This window comes from Pygocentrus nattereri, chromosome 9 (assembly GCF_015220715.1).
Source record: "Pygocentrus nattereri isolate fPygNat1 chromosome 9, fPygNat1.pri, whole genome shotgun sequence".
Lineage (NCBI taxonomy): Eukaryota > Metazoa > Chordata > Actinopteri > Characiformes > Serrasalmidae > Pygocentrus > Pygocentrus nattereri.
This window is the reverse complement of record NC_051219.1, coordinates 35,770,091-35,785,344: the sequence shown is the minus strand read 5'-3', so window position 1 is coordinate 35,785,344 and position 15,254 is coordinate 35,770,091. Positions and strand designations below refer to the sequence as shown.

General features: G+C 42.5%; 1 protein-coding gene across 1 annotated transcript; it reads right to left on the bottom strand.

Moving 5' to 3' along the window:
* Positions 1-5,183: 5,183 nt before the first annotated feature.
* Positions 5,184-15,036, bottom strand: perm1 (PPARGC1 and ESRR induced regulator, muscle 1). Its single transcript, XM_017709258.2, has 4 exons — positions 14,943-15,036; positions 7,915-13,648; positions 6,496-6,612; positions 5,184-6,301 (listed from the first exon to the last, which is right to left on the bottom strand). Exons 2-4 carry the CDS (start codon positions 13,628-13,630, stop codon positions 6,195-6,197), a joined length of 5,940 nt encoding a protein of 1,979 aa, XP_017564747.2. The 5' UTR covers positions 13,631-13,648; positions 14,943-15,036; the 3' UTR covers positions 5,184-6,194.
* Between the last annotated feature and the right edge of the window lie 218 nt (positions 15,037-15,254).

The following is a 15,254-nucleotide window of genomic DNA, read 5'->3' as shown; positions in this document are numbered from 1 at the left end:
ATTATTACTGTAACACCCCCTTCCATCCATCCATCCATCCATCATTGTTGACCGCTAGTCCAGACAGGGTCGCGGTCGCAGTTGGGAGAGCAGAGAATCCCAGATGACCCTGTCCCCCGCAACTACCTCCAGTTCATTCCCGGGGACCCCAAGCTGCTCCCAGGCCAACTTGGAGACATAATCCCTCCAGCGGGTCCTAGGACGACCCAGGGGTCTTGTCCCGGTAGGCCGTGCCTGGAACACCCCCAGCGGGAGGCGTCCAGGGGGCATCCGGATCAGATGCCCGAACCATCTCAGCTGGCTCCTCTCAATGCGGAGGAGTAGCGGCTCTACTCTGAGCTCCTTCCGGACAACCGAGCTCCTCACTCTATCGCATAGCGTGTAGCCCGCCACCCGACGAAGAAAGCTCATTTCCGCCGCTTGTATTCATGATCTCGTTCTTTTGGTCATTACCCACAGCTCATGACCATAGGTGAGGTTTGGGATGTAGACCGATCAGTAAACAGAGAGCTTCGCCTTTTGGCTCAACTCCCTCTTCATCACTACAGTCCGGTACAGTGACCGTATTACTGTTGCCGCCTGTCCCAGCCTACGGCCGATCTCACGATCCCTCTTCCCGTCACTCGTGAACAAGACCCCGAGATACTTAAACTCCATCACCTGGGGCAGGTCCTTTCCCCTTACCTGGAGTGGGCATGCCATCCTTTTCCGGGCCAAGACCATGGACTCAGACCCCCTTCCATATATATATATATATATATATATATATATATATATATATATATATATATATATATATATCTTCTTCTTCTTTCGGCTGCTCCCTTTAGGGGGGTCGCCACAGCGGATCATCTGCCTCCATCTTGCCCTATCCATTGCCTCCTCTACTTTCACACCAACCATCTCCATGTCCACCTTCACTACATCCATAAACCTTCTCTGAGGTCTACCTCTTCTCCTTCTACCCGGCAGCTCCATCTCCAACATTCTTTGCCCAATATATCCACCGTTCCTCCTCAACACATGTCCAAACCATCTCAACCTGGCCTCTCTGGCTTTATCTCCAAACTGCTCCACCTTCACTGTCCCTCTGATCTGCTCATTTCTAATCTTGTCCAGCCTTGTCACTCCCAACGAAAATCTCAGCATCTTCATGTCCGCCACCTCCAGCTCAGCCTCCTGTCTTTTAGACAGAGCCACAGTCTCCAAACCATACATCATAGCAGGACGCACTACTGTCTTGTAAACCTTCCCTTTCACTCTTGCTGCTATCCTTCTGTCACACATCAGCCCTGACATCTGTCTCCACCCACTCCATCCTGCCTGCACCATCTTCTTTACCTCTTTTCTACACTGTCCATTGCTCTGGATGGTTGACCCAAGATATTTGAAGTCATCCACCTTTACGACCTCTACTCCTTACATCTTCAACTTTCCACCTGCCTCCCTCTCATTCACACACATGTATTCCGTCTTATCTCTACTGACCTTCATTCCTCTCCTCTCCAGTGCAAACCTCCACCTCTCCAGATTCTCTTCCACCTGCTCTCTACTCTCACCACAGATTACAATGTCATCTGCAAACATCATGGTCCATGGAGCCTCCTGCCTGACCTCATCTGTCAACCTTTCCATCACCATTGCACTGTGTAACCCTACCTTCACCTTGAAACCATTTGTCACTCCAACTGCACAGCTCACCACTGTCTCACTATCCTCATACATGTCTTGCACCACCCTAACATACTTTTCAGCTACATCTGACTTCCTCCTACAGTACCACAGTTCCTCTCTTGGCACCCTATCATATGCCTTCTCTAGATCCACAAAAACACAATGTAGCTCCTTCTGACCTTCTCTGTACTTCTCTGCCAACACTCTCAATGCAAAAATTGCATCTGTGGTACTCTTTCTGGGCATGAAACCAAACTGCTGCTCACTGATCTGAACCTCTCACCTTAGCCTTGCTTCAACAACTCTTTCCCATACCTTCATGGTGTGGATCATCAACTTTATACCTCTGTAGTTACTGCAGCTCTGCACATCACCCTTGTTCTTAAAAATGGGGACCAGTACACTGCTTCTCCACTCATCAGGCATCCTCTCACTCTCCAGGATTTTGTTAAACAACCTGGTTAAATAGTCCACTGCCTTCTCTCCTAAACATCTCCATACCTCCACAGGTATGTCATCTGGACCAACTGCCTTTCCATTCTTCATCCTTTTTAAAGCTGCCCTCACTTCCACCTTACTAATTCTCTGCACTTCCTGATCCACTATCTCTCCCCCCGTCGTCCTCCTCTCTCTCTCATTTTCCTCATTCATTAGTTCTTCAAAGTACTCCTTCCATCTACTCAACACTCTCTGTTCACTCACTAGTACATTTCCCTCTCTATCCTTTATCAGCCTAACCTGCTGTACATCCTTTCCAGCTCTATCTCTCTGTTTAGCCAAACGATACAAGTCCTTTACTCCTTCTTTACTGTCCAGCCTCTCATACAGCTCATCATAGCTCATTAGCTACCTTCTTCTTCTGAATACTCTCCTGGACTTCCTAATTCCACCACCAACTTTCCTTGTCTTCTTTCCTCTGACCAGACGAAACACCCAACACATTCTTGCCAGTTTCTCTCACCACCTTAGCTGTAGTTTCCCAGTCCTCAGGTAGCTCCTCACTGCCCCCAAGGGCCTGTTGCAATTTTTCCCTGAACTGCCTGCAACCATCCTCCTCCTTCAGCTTCCACCATCTAATCTTTGGCTGTCTTCACTCTCTTCCTCTTCTTTGTTTCTAATCTCATTCTACAGACAACCACCCTATGCTGCCTTGCTACACTTTCCCCTGGCACCACTTTACAATCTCCAATCTCCTTTAGGTGGCATCTCCTGCTATATAATTGTAAGTATACAATCCACCTGTGTGCACCTCCCTCCACTCTTGTATGTCACCCTGTGTTCTTCCCTCTTCTGAAAATATGTGTTCACCACAGCCATTTTCATTCTCTTTGCAAAATCTACAACCATCTGACCTTCCGCATTTCTATCTTTCACACCATACATACCCAGCACTTCTTCATCCCCTCTGTTCCCCTCACCAACATGTCCATTGAAGTCTGCACCAATCACTAATCTCTCCTCTCTAGGGACACCATCTACCACTTCATCCATCTTACTCCAAAATTCCTCTTTCTCCTCTAACTGACAACCAACCTGTAGTGCATATGAACTGACCACATTCAAAATCACACCATCAACCTCCAACTTCAGGCTCATGATCCTGTCTGACACTTTCTTCACATCCAGAACACTTTTCCCAAGCTGTTCCTTTAGGATTATCCCTACTCCATTTCTCTTCCTCTCTACACCATGATAGAACAGTTTGAATCCACCTCCAATGTTCCTGGCCTTGCTTTCTTTCCATCTGGTCTCCTGGATACACAGAATATCTACTTTCCTTCTCTCCATCATGTCTGCAAGCTCTCTGCCTTTACCAGTCATTGTCCCAATGTTCAGACTCCCTACTCTAACCTTCACACTCCTGCCTTTCCTTCTCTCTCGCTGCCATCTAACCCGCCTTCCTCCTCTCCTCTCTGATGGTCTTCGACCTACAGTAGTCCAATTTTCACCGGCACCTTGCTGGTCAACAGCACCGGAGGCAGTTGTTGTTAACCCGGGCCTCGACCGATCCGGTATGGCAATCATATTTGTGATCCTCATGATAGTTTTGGCACAAGTTTTACGCCGGATGCCCTTCCTGACGCAACCCTCACCATTTATCCGGGCTTGGGACCAGCACACAAAGTACACCCCTAATGGCTGGTTTACATATATATATATCCATCCATCCACCCATCCATTTTCTAAGCCGCTTCTCCGTCAGGGTCGCGGGGGGATGCTGGAGCCTATCCCAGCAGTCTTCGGGCGGAAGGCAGGATACACCCCGGACAGGTCGCCAGTCCATCGCAGGGCACATATATATATATATATATATATATATATATATATATGGCTTGGGACCGGCACACAAAGTACACCCCTAATGGCTGGTTTATATATATATATATATATATATATATATATATATATATATATATATACTACAATTATACACTGGATGGTAAACTAGTGTTTATTTCCAATTCTCATACCTATACTCACAATCAAATTAGGATGTTCTGTTGTTTTTGTGGTTTTTAAGATTCAATAGTCCCATTTCACCAAAAGACTACATTTAAGAACTACCCAATCTCTCACTTGGTAAACTTTATATTTCACATCCCGACAACTTCCGAATGAAACTGAGGAGCAGGTTGTGGGATCCATTCAGCAGTGCGAAGCTATCTTCTGCCCCCTGCTGGTAGCACTAAGAGTACATGTTAACCCATTTACTCCCACATTTTGCACCAGCTCTGGAAATGCATGAATTTGGACAGCCCCCTTGACACAACACCTTTTCAAAAATAGTCTTGGGAAATCTAGTGAAGGTGTTTTCATGGTCACAATTGTGTCTGGTGGGGAAACTACAGAGTCAAAGTTTACATCAGTTTATCAATTACTCCCAAACACATGAAAATTGACAAATGTAAAATAAATTGAATTGATTATACGATGACAACTGTGGTTAAGTATTACATATAACTATGGGAATGCTCAGTTCCTGTAGTCTCTATTGGGCCATCATTTTCTAACATGTCCAAAATGTTATATAAAGTCAGGAAGTCTGAAAATAAGCAAGAGAGAATTATCAACAGCAAATGTGAGCAGTAGCCAATAACATGTTTACGTTGCCCATAAGCATGATATAAATGAAGTAATGTAGTCTAAAATATCAGTACTAGAGTATTTAAAGATTGTATGTACCAAGCATGGTAGATGTATCTGTATTCCCTGCTGGAAAAAACAGCATAGGCAAGTATGACTGGTCACCAGCAAAACCAGCACATGTTGTGTTTTGGACACCGGTACTGGTGTCAATGCATGACCATTCTGGGTCTAAGGGAACCTGGACCTCTTAAAGTATGTTACGCCACACCAACCAGTTCAATTTTCCTTAGTTATACATGATTTAATCTCTTTTAGGTGCTCACAGAAAGCAAATAACCTCAAATGACCCCTCCTCAAATCATCATCAGCACCAAGTCTGCTACCTCCCTCTTGTGGTCAGAAAGGAATATTACAGTCACAAATGTAATTCAAATTGCTTCTTTATTTCACTGAAATAAAACTAACTCTCTCAGAAAAAGAACAAAAGAGAGAGAAAGAGAGAGAGAGAAAACACAATAATGACACAACTGATAGTTATAGTTAAAGCAGGTATCATGTACACTCTTTAAAAGGATTATTCATTAGCAAAGGCAAGTTCTATGTAGAACAACAGGCTCTATGTAGAAGTATTTCTTGCTTAAATGATTATATTACATGGTTCTTCAGATTGATGGAGAATGTATATATAGAACCATATACAACACATTTCTACAGAACCACATACAACACATTCTCCATCTCAAGAGTGTACAGTAAACACCACATAAACACTAATACACTGATATTATAACTGTCTGGGCTAATTTATGTTTAGCCCTATAATAGTTGCTGTTCTTTATATTGCACAAGTGTAGATGCTTCACAAATTCTGAGATGACATCAAATCTGGGGATGTATGTAGGTTCTATATTTAGGTTTTAATGGTACATAATTTTGCCACATATTCTTGTGTTTGGACCCAAATTCCACCATTACATACATTTTATCTGCCTGTTCTTCATTACTCTCTTTTACTTCCATTGCATAGAATCTCTTTCAGACACTCTGTGTCTCAGTCAGTGCACTTGTCTAAAAACCTCTTTAACACATGCCGCTTCACTTTGTCACAACTGAACCTGTTTTGACACAGTCAAACATCACCTTTCATTAGAGGATTTTGGTCATGTCACTACTGTACTGCATGGTTTAAACATGCCACCTGAAGATCAACTTAATGCCCCTTACCTAAAGACATATAAAAATACATACACCTAAAAAGATGCATACAATTGATAGATACATCCATTAATAAGCAATGAGCAAATTTACAGATGATAACAACAGAAGGACATCAATAAATCACAGTATCAGCAAAATATTAATATCATATGAATTTCCTACATGCATAGTCTAGTGACTGAAAGGCAGTCTGGCTCAGTAGGCTGCGATGTAGTTTATGCAGGCTTGATCTGACGTAATGGAGCTTTCTTAGCTGCCTCGTCCCTCGTCCATCTCCTGAGGTATCGAATGGCAGAAAGTGCGCTTATATTGGCCAGCAGAGCTGAATAATGATGCAATGGAAATCAGTGAGTGGCAAATACACTATTTACTTTCCATCATTTATCATTAAGTCTTTCAAGCTATATTCAGTGAATCATGTATAAAATATATGATGTTTTTATGCAACTTAGCACTTCTGGATATCTCTTAGTTAACATAGTGGTAAAGAGTTCAAATTGAATGGAGGTAAATTACCAGCTTTCCACATATCTGCTCCTTGAGGGTTGGCAGACTTCAGGACCCATGAGGCAAAGGCAATGCAAACCAAGCACATGTCTGCCTGCTTCAGTGGCATCAGTGGAGCATCTATTCCTAGAAAGATGTGAGAGGAGAGTGAATTTAGACTTATTTACTATGAATAATGAAAAACATAAGAATTATATTTGGTGCTACCATTTTATTAGTTCATGGCATGAGTGTATAAGTTCAAAATAGCTGAAATAGCACAGAGTACAGTGAAAATAACATTATCAAACTATAAACAAAACTCCTAAGTACGATGATATTTATAGGAATAGTAACCCAAAAGCTGCTCCTCAGGACTGTCTTGCTTCAATACAGCTGGTCCTAAAGCACCACGTAAGAATATGTCCAGCATTATGTTACACTACAAGAATTATCAATGATATTGTATAATTAATACCACTTTTATTAGAGATTAGAGATTAGAGTAAATGTGTTTTACATTATGTGTCTGCAGTTAAATGTCAGCTATTGTTTTTTTTAGAAAAGTACTTCAGATCTTGTGAACTACTTTGACACTGCCAGGCATTGCATAGATTTATTCGACCTTATCAATAACACACTTGATTTAACATTAGCCAAACATTATCCAAACCAGGAACTGAATGATAAATACAGTCAATACCAGGCTGCCGTGAAGAAAGGCTTGGAAATGGTTAAATAAACACATTGACCATTCCCCATTATTTACCTGTGCTAAACATAGCTCTAAAAGCACAATGGAGCACATCAAGAGCCATGAAAAGAAAAAATAGAGATTCCTATATAAAAGTAATACATGCAAAACCTGTCACTGTAGCTACTGGCTGTAGAGTATTACGCAACAGAGGTGTTTTATTCAGAGTTGATACTTGTTAAGATTCAAAGCTTGTCTATTTTTATGTGCAGTTCAAAGTAAAACATGTGAATGCTTCCTGGCACATGGTGAATTTAAAAAGCCAGCCAACAGCAGTGGGAGCAAGCGCTCACGTACGACCATTCCATTGGCGTCAACATATTCCCCCTGCCACTACGTGCTCAGAGTCAGCCCCCACTGACAGCTGCAAGTACAGGAATCAAACAAGACCACCAAAATGCAAAGAGGAAAGTAGATCTGGATTGGTTTATTTCTACAAAATGTTCTTTAAAGAACTAACACCCATTCCTAGTAGGAGGTAATACTTGCTGAGGCTTTCTTAAAAGAGGGGCTGTTAAACTAGGCGTCACCTGAGGCAACAGAAATATGAATCTCCAGCGTAAGGCACAAGGCTCTGGAAATAAAAATTAAACCACACAGGAACACTATGTACACAGTATGTCATGTGAATGGAAAGGTATCAAAACTCTACAGAGCTCATGTGTGACTGACGGTAAAAATAGTTGACGGCTTACTTGGATCAGCAACAGCTGTCTGCATCTCACTGCATATGTTCTGCTGGTTTGCCAGCTGCCCAAAGATGCGGTTCTCCAGGCTGAGGAGGAGTGGGTCTGGAAATGGCTTCTCATCTGGGCCCATGGCATTAATGGGCTGAATTCCTCTCTGAAATGACCTCCTCCTGTTTTTCACAGGGGTCAGAGCCCAAGAGCTGGATTTCTCAGGTGGAGCTGTGAAGTCTGAGCGACGAACCTTTCTAAAAGAAAGAGGGTTATTTCTTAAGAAGTTCCAGCTGTTATCAGTCTCAGGAGGAGGTTCCTCATACGTATCCGATGCTGCTACTGCATTGTGACTCCTGGCCTCTATGTAGTCATGTCGTGTGAAAACTTGTATAACTGTTTGGTTGTCCTCATCCTCATCCGAGTGTGAATCATCAGAGAAGAAATAATCATACACCTCTGGGAACTGGAGATTTGTGTTTACTGAGCGCGAGCAGGAGAAAATGGGCACCAGCTCTTCTTTACTGCTACTAGAGTTATCCACAAGTGGGTGAAATAAACTTCCACCTTCAAACTCTGAGAAAAAATGATCATATGTTTCAGGAACAGATGTACCAGTTCCATCAAGATAAGAAGCAGCTGTGTTGTCGGTAGTGGAGGTACAGCATTCAGGTTCATCCCCACCGAACAGATACTGGATGATCTCAGAGAAAGTGATGCCAGCACTCTCCATCTCCTCTTCCTCATCTGAGAGACAGACTGGGGACGAAGCATCCACACGATCAAATGGATCTACGTAATCATCCTCAACTTCTGTGTGAATGGAGTGAGTTGAGTGAACAGAGTGGAGGGAGAGCAGGGAGGCATTCCTCAGAATTTTTCTGAAGGGTTCAGCTTCAAGAGCTTGTAGATTCTGGACACTAATGTTCTTGCACATCTTTCGAAAACACTGCTGAGCATTATCTCTATAGAGAGGTGGTGGAAGGGCTGTTTCTGAACTCAGCATGAACACGTCCTCCATTTCAGTCCCTGTTCCAGATGGATCTGCATCACTCTCCCACATGGCATTTCCTGAGTTTGGAGACTCTTGAGACCCCTCATCTAACTTGGCTGCCTCCTGGGTCTGGAGCTGTGAAAGCTCTTCGTCAAAGTCAGAGATGAATGACATATCCCCGCTGGAGCGATCTGGCTTTGAATCATCAAAGTGAGTAAAGTACCCCGAATCCGCTGCATCTGAAATGTCTGCAATACCACTGTCCTCTGGCTGGAGCAGAACACTCGGGTGCTGGGCTTGACTGACCAGACGAAGTCTCAAAATGTCATTTATTGTCAGCTTTTCCATTTCATTCCAAAAGGAAGACATAGCATATACAGGATGTGTGGGTTGTCTTACAGTATCTAAAGTCTCTAAGTTTCTGGCTCCATCCACTGGATCAAGTGTAGGAGATCCCATACCCTCCATTATCTCACTAGGTGACAATTTGTTCTCTTTGGATGAAAAGTTCTGTTGCACATCCTGGTCTTTACCTTTCTCTTTGTCAATGTTGTTAATGTTAGACAATGTATGCTCTGCTCCGTCTATTGACTGAAGAGTGGGAGATGCCACACCCTGCAATATTGCTCTAGGCAACAACTCAAGGTCATTGGGTGGACATTGAAGAGGTACAAAGCGTACCTCAGCTTTTTTTTCATTGCCAGTAGTAGAAATATTTGATGAGATGTGCTCCACAAGAGGACTCTCTGGGCCAGTGATCTGTATCAAAGGCTGACACTTTCTGGACTGCTCTTCGAGGAACAGCCCTTCATTTCTGTTATTTCCAGGTAAATCTGTTATGTACTTTGGTCTTAAGGATGTGGAAATCCCTTCTGTCCTATCTTCACTTTGCAAATGCAAGGAAAGTCTGCCATTTTCACTTTCTAGATTTTTGGCTTCTGCCACTGACTCAAAAATAGGAGAATTCAAACCTGTCATTATTGCACTAGGTGAGGACTCATGGTCCTTGGATGGACAATGAGGTGATACATAGTGCACTTTAGCTTTCTCTTCATCTCCAGTGGCAATAATTTTAGTTGAGATGTGCTTTGTTTTATCTATCAACTCAGCAATAGAAGACACCATACACTGTGTAACTGCACTAGGTGACAGCTCATGATCTTTGGATGGACAATGAGGAGGTACATAGCTCACATCATGGTTCTCTTCATCACCAGAGGCAATAATATTAGATGAGATCCACTTTGCTCCATTATTTGGCTCAGGGGTAGAAGATGCTGTATTCTGTATAAGTGCAATTGGTTGCAACTCATGGTCTTTGGATGGAAACTTTGTTGTTACATCGTAGACTTTAATTTTGTCTTCATCACTAGCGACAATGACATTAGATGAAATGTATTCTGCTCCATCTGTTATCTTAGGAGTAGAAGATGCAGTACCCTGTGTAGTTTCACTTGGTGGCAACTCATGAAGGTCTTTACCTTTCTCTTCATCACCAATAATTTTAGTTGAGATGTGCTTTGTTCCATCTATTGACTCAGAAATATAAGATGCTGCACCCTGTGTAACTGCACTAGGTGACTGCTCATGATCTTTGGATGGACAATGAGGGGGTACATAGTTCACATGGTTCTCTTCATCACCAGAGACAATAACTTTAAATGACATGTGCTTTGCTCCATTGTTTGACTCAGGAGTAGAAGAATCCGTACCTTGTGATAGTGCACTTGGTTGCAACTCATGGTCTTTGAATGGAAACTTTCGTGTTACACCCTGGACTTTACTTTTCTCTTCATCACTAGTGACAATGACATTAGATGAAATGTATTCTGTTCCATCTATTGTCTTAAGAGTGGAAGATGCCATACGCTGTGTAGTTTCACTCGGTGGCAACTCATGGTCTTTGGATGTAAAATTTGGTGGTGCATCTTGGACTTTACTTTTCTCCTTATCCTCAGTGGCACTAATATTAGTTGAAATGTATTCTACTCCATCCATTGACTCAGGAGTAGGAGATGCTGTACCCTGAGAAATTTCACTTGGTGGCAACTCATGATCTTTGGCTGGACAAAAAGGGGATAAATAACACTCACCACTTTTCTTCTCAACACCAGTGATTGGAGAGATTTGCTGTAATCTTGCATTCTCTTCAAGTTGGCTCTTTCTGTGCTCCAGGCTTTCATTTCTGTTTTCAGCAGCAGAAGACAGTATTTCTACTTTTTCCACATTCATATCTTTCTCACTTTGAGGTAAATATGTTATGTCCTTTGATCTTATAAATGAGGAGACCCCTTCTGTCAAATCTTTACATTGCAAATGGAAGGAAAGCATGTCATTTCCAGTTTCGATGCTTTTGGCTCCTTGTGCTGACTCATGAATAGGACATTCCATACCTTGCATCAATGTACCAGGTGACAACTTCTGATCTTTGGATGGACAATGGTGCACTTTGTAGCTCTGTTGACCTGTTGTAGAAAAAGCAGATAATATTGAGTTCTCGTTAATTTGACTCTCTGGGTTGGTGATTTTTATCAAAGGCTGACACTTCCTGGACTCTTTGAGGGACCGCCTTTCATTTATATCTTCAGCAGCAGGAGATTCTGCTATGTCCTTTGGCCTTAAGGATAAGGAGATTGCTTTTTCCCAGTCTTCACTTTGTGAATGCAAGGTAAGTCTGCCATTCACACACTCATTTGACATGACAGCGACTTCTGTTTTTGTTTCAGTTGAATAAGCACTTTTGATTACATCAGCACTTAGACTTGCCAGCATTTGTGCATTCTCAAGACTTTTTTGGGCTTTCCCCATTTTAACAAGATGAGATTGTGTTGCTAGCTTGGAATCAAATGTCCCTGACAGACTGTCGTTTCTTACAAAGTCATGACCATTTCTTTGTGCTGGAGGGACTTCCTCGTGAGTCACACTAGTTAAATTTTGTTTCGTTTCAGCTTTATCATAACATGCTGACAGAGCCATCTTTTCTCTTATCTCAGGAGATGATACACAGGAAATGTTATCTGATGTTGAGGTTTTCCTCTGACTAACTGCACTTTGAGTGTCTGGCAAGGCCACCATATCTCCAACTTGATACTGATCATGAGGATTGTTGAATACCTTTGAGCAGACTGCAGGTTCTGATGGCAGGAGCACTGTTGGCAATAATGCTGTACTGCTCACTTGAGCGTTGCCTGTGTGATGCAATATTGAAGATGAAGATATGTAATCTTCATTCATCTCTCTGAACAGTAACAGAGGCTTTTCAGTGCTTCCAGGTTTTCTAGCAATCTGTAATACTTCCTCTACTTCATCACAGGTGGTGAGAGATGCTGGCAAGGCTTCAGATCCTTTTAGTGCTGTGTTAATTTCCAAACGCAAATGACTGTTTAGTTGTAAATCACTTCCCACATTATCTCTGTTAATGATTGCCAATGTGCAATCATTACTTTGGAGTATTAGGGGCTCTGCCTTTTTAACAGGCTCACCATTTTCAGTAGATGTGAGACTTACTGCTATGGAAAATTGTCCAGCTGATGCTGGCTTTCCAGTGAGATCACTCTTCCCATGCATGAAGTCTAGTGTTCCTTTGTTTTGTGCAGCTGTTATTGTGCTTGGAGATTTGAGACGTTCTTGACGATTTATTGCTGAATCAGGACATGCCACTGTGGGATCTATTACATTCCCTGGGAGTGATTGTGGATATACTGGGAAACTCTCTAAAATATTGTCTATCTTTGGAGGAGGTGGTAATAAGATATGAGATGTGTTGCCTATCTCAGAAACAGTTCCTGAGCTACAGTCAGCAGATGGATGTATCACTCTGTCCATTTCTTGTCTTCGCACAAATATGTCATCATCAGACTCACTCTGTTTGGCTTGGAATTGGACCTCGTGTCCATGGTCTGCATCTGCTGGTTCGCAGCTCATTCTCTTTTTCTTCCTTCTCTTTCTTCTTGGGGTAATGGAGGAGGGACTCTGACTTACCAGTTCTTTTGAATTTTCAGAACTACCTCCTGTTACTAGCTGAGAGTTCTCCTGATTTGGACCTGTCAGATCTTTACCTTTGACTAGAGCACAACATGAAGTCTTCCCAGTGTCTGATATGGGCCTAGTATCTTTGAACACCTCATCACATTTCATCCTATCTTTTATCGTGGTCAGTGACCAGTCCTTATCTTTGATAAACAGCTCTGCAACCACTTCTAATTCATTAACTGCCAGATTATTGTATCTACTAGTATAGGAGTCATCTGTCTGTGTGGATTCATTTCTCTGTATGGCCTGACTATTCACAGCTATCTCTTTAGTATTCCTTACTTCAACAGACCCTATTAAATGACCAGCCATTTTGCCTACCACACTTGCGTGATGCTTCTGTGTTAGCGGATCTTCACTGGCTGATACACTTTTCAACCTCTCAAAGAACACATTAACAGTCTCCATGTGTAAGTCATCTTCACTGCCAGAGAGAACTTGCATTGGGCTGGTTGCGCCATATCTGCTTAGGTAAAGATCCACAGGATACTCTGCGTGGTCAGGACTGCTGGTCTGAAGCTCTGGGTCAGGCACGCTGCTCTCTGCAACCCTCCGTGCTCTGTAGCTTGCAATCTCATCCATGTCACTCATTCCTGAGTCCTCCATGCCTGCCAACACTGGGGGCAGCAGGTTACACTCCTCACATTCCAGGAAGAATGAGTCCCAGTCTTGCTCTGAGATGCGCACACTGTATTCAAAATCATCCATTGAGAAGCACGAGGTAGACTGCAACAAAATAAAGTGGAAAAATACAGATCAGCCTATTGTTTAATGCAGTGCACAAGCAACCTAGAGTACAGATGGAACAACTTGTTCATATATCACCACTGTTATATCAAGACTTTGTAAATGGCACTTAAGCTGTGTGAACAAACAGCCTAGGTGCCATTTGTAGGATTGTACGCCCTGGTCAGATGACATAGTTTTCCGATTTTCTAACTAAGACTGTCACACCTACCGGCCATTCCTTCATTCAGAGATCAACTTCTCCGGAATATTGAGAAGCTGACTCCTCCCACGCTCACACGCCTGCCTACAATCTGCTCATCAGCTACCCTTTATAACTAGGACTCTCACTCTGCTTCCTTGCGAGGTATTGCCACTCTCAGGGTCTTCATTGAGCTGTTATCCCTGTATTTTGGTCTTTCCTGGGTTTTTGACTCTTTGCCTGTCTGTACTCTGACTTTTTCTCTGTGGATTTTGTGCATTAAAGATACTCTGCATTTGCATCTCACTACCCTGTCCGAGTGTTACAAAGACAAAAGTACATATCCTCTTCAGAGAGCACACTTCTGCAAATGTACAGCTCAGCATAATTTAGGTGAAACGGTGCATTGTAGAGATACTGACTCAGATTTCTTTCCAGTGGTGGTGATAGGAACTACTGATCAAAAAAGAGCAGTGCATCATGTGGCTTCTGAGTTTTTATAATGGTAAAAAACGCATCAGGTATCAGCATTCAACTGAGAACATTGCACATACTGCAATTACTATTTTAGGATCTCTGAAACAGCTATAGTTAAGCCCTTCATTATGCTTTAAAGATTGCTTAACTGTGTGGGAAAAAATGAATATACCTTCTTTTTTTTTATTAAAGTCTTAATCTGCTTTTTCATACAGCAGAGGTGACAATAAAGTAAAGTGGACAATATTTTGTTTTAACTGCTTCATTAAACCAGCAACACAAGGTGGAAAGTTGCAAAATGTTGTAACACTTTGTTAATTGTAAGAAAGAAATGTACACAAAACAGCCTTTAACCAACTTGATCTACAGTCATATGGAATTAGTAAAATAAAGAAAACAATCAAAATAACAGAAACATGTTTTTAATAAACTACATTGCTTCCAATGCAGACTTCCCACCCTGATATTCACTGACAACCCAACAACAGCCTGTCAGTGGCCTGGTAAATTACTAAGGCCATGTGTTTCTAATCACTGCACTCTCACTGCTAATGTTTTCTCCCAGATCTGAGTTACTGAAGTACATTTGTTGACATGTTTGGGGTGCGCTCCTACCTGTCCTGCAGTGTGTTGTTTTGTTGTGGCTTAGCTGCTAGAGCAGGTCAGTCCTGTACGGTTACTGTGAGGGGCGATGAGTGCCCTTTGAAGGCCGTCCTTGTGCGGAAGAGCCATGAGCCACTCAGGCCCTATGATCTGTTATAAATAGAGCAGTGGTTCTGATCACGTAATACACGCAAAGCTCCTCTCTCTGACACCCACCCTCCACAGGCCCCCAACAGAGGCATACCATTTCGACACCTTAAATAGACCCTCACTCGGCAAGGTGCATTAGACCTTGAAAACAAACATATTTGCTATTAAATGAGA

Coding starts and splice junctions, on each gene's coding strand:
- perm1 (XM_017709258.2), bottom strand. CDS start 13,630: ATGGATGATTTTGAATACAGTGTGCGCATCTCAGAGCAAGACTGGGAC. Junction 6,613..7,914: donor GACAGCTGTTGCTGATCCAA/GTAAGCCGTCAA, acceptor ACATCTTTCTAG/GAATAGATGCTCCACTGATG. Junction 6,302..6,495: donor AGCAGATATGTGGAAAGCTG/GTAATTTACCTC, acceptor ATCATTATTCAG/CTCTGCTGGCCAATATAAGC.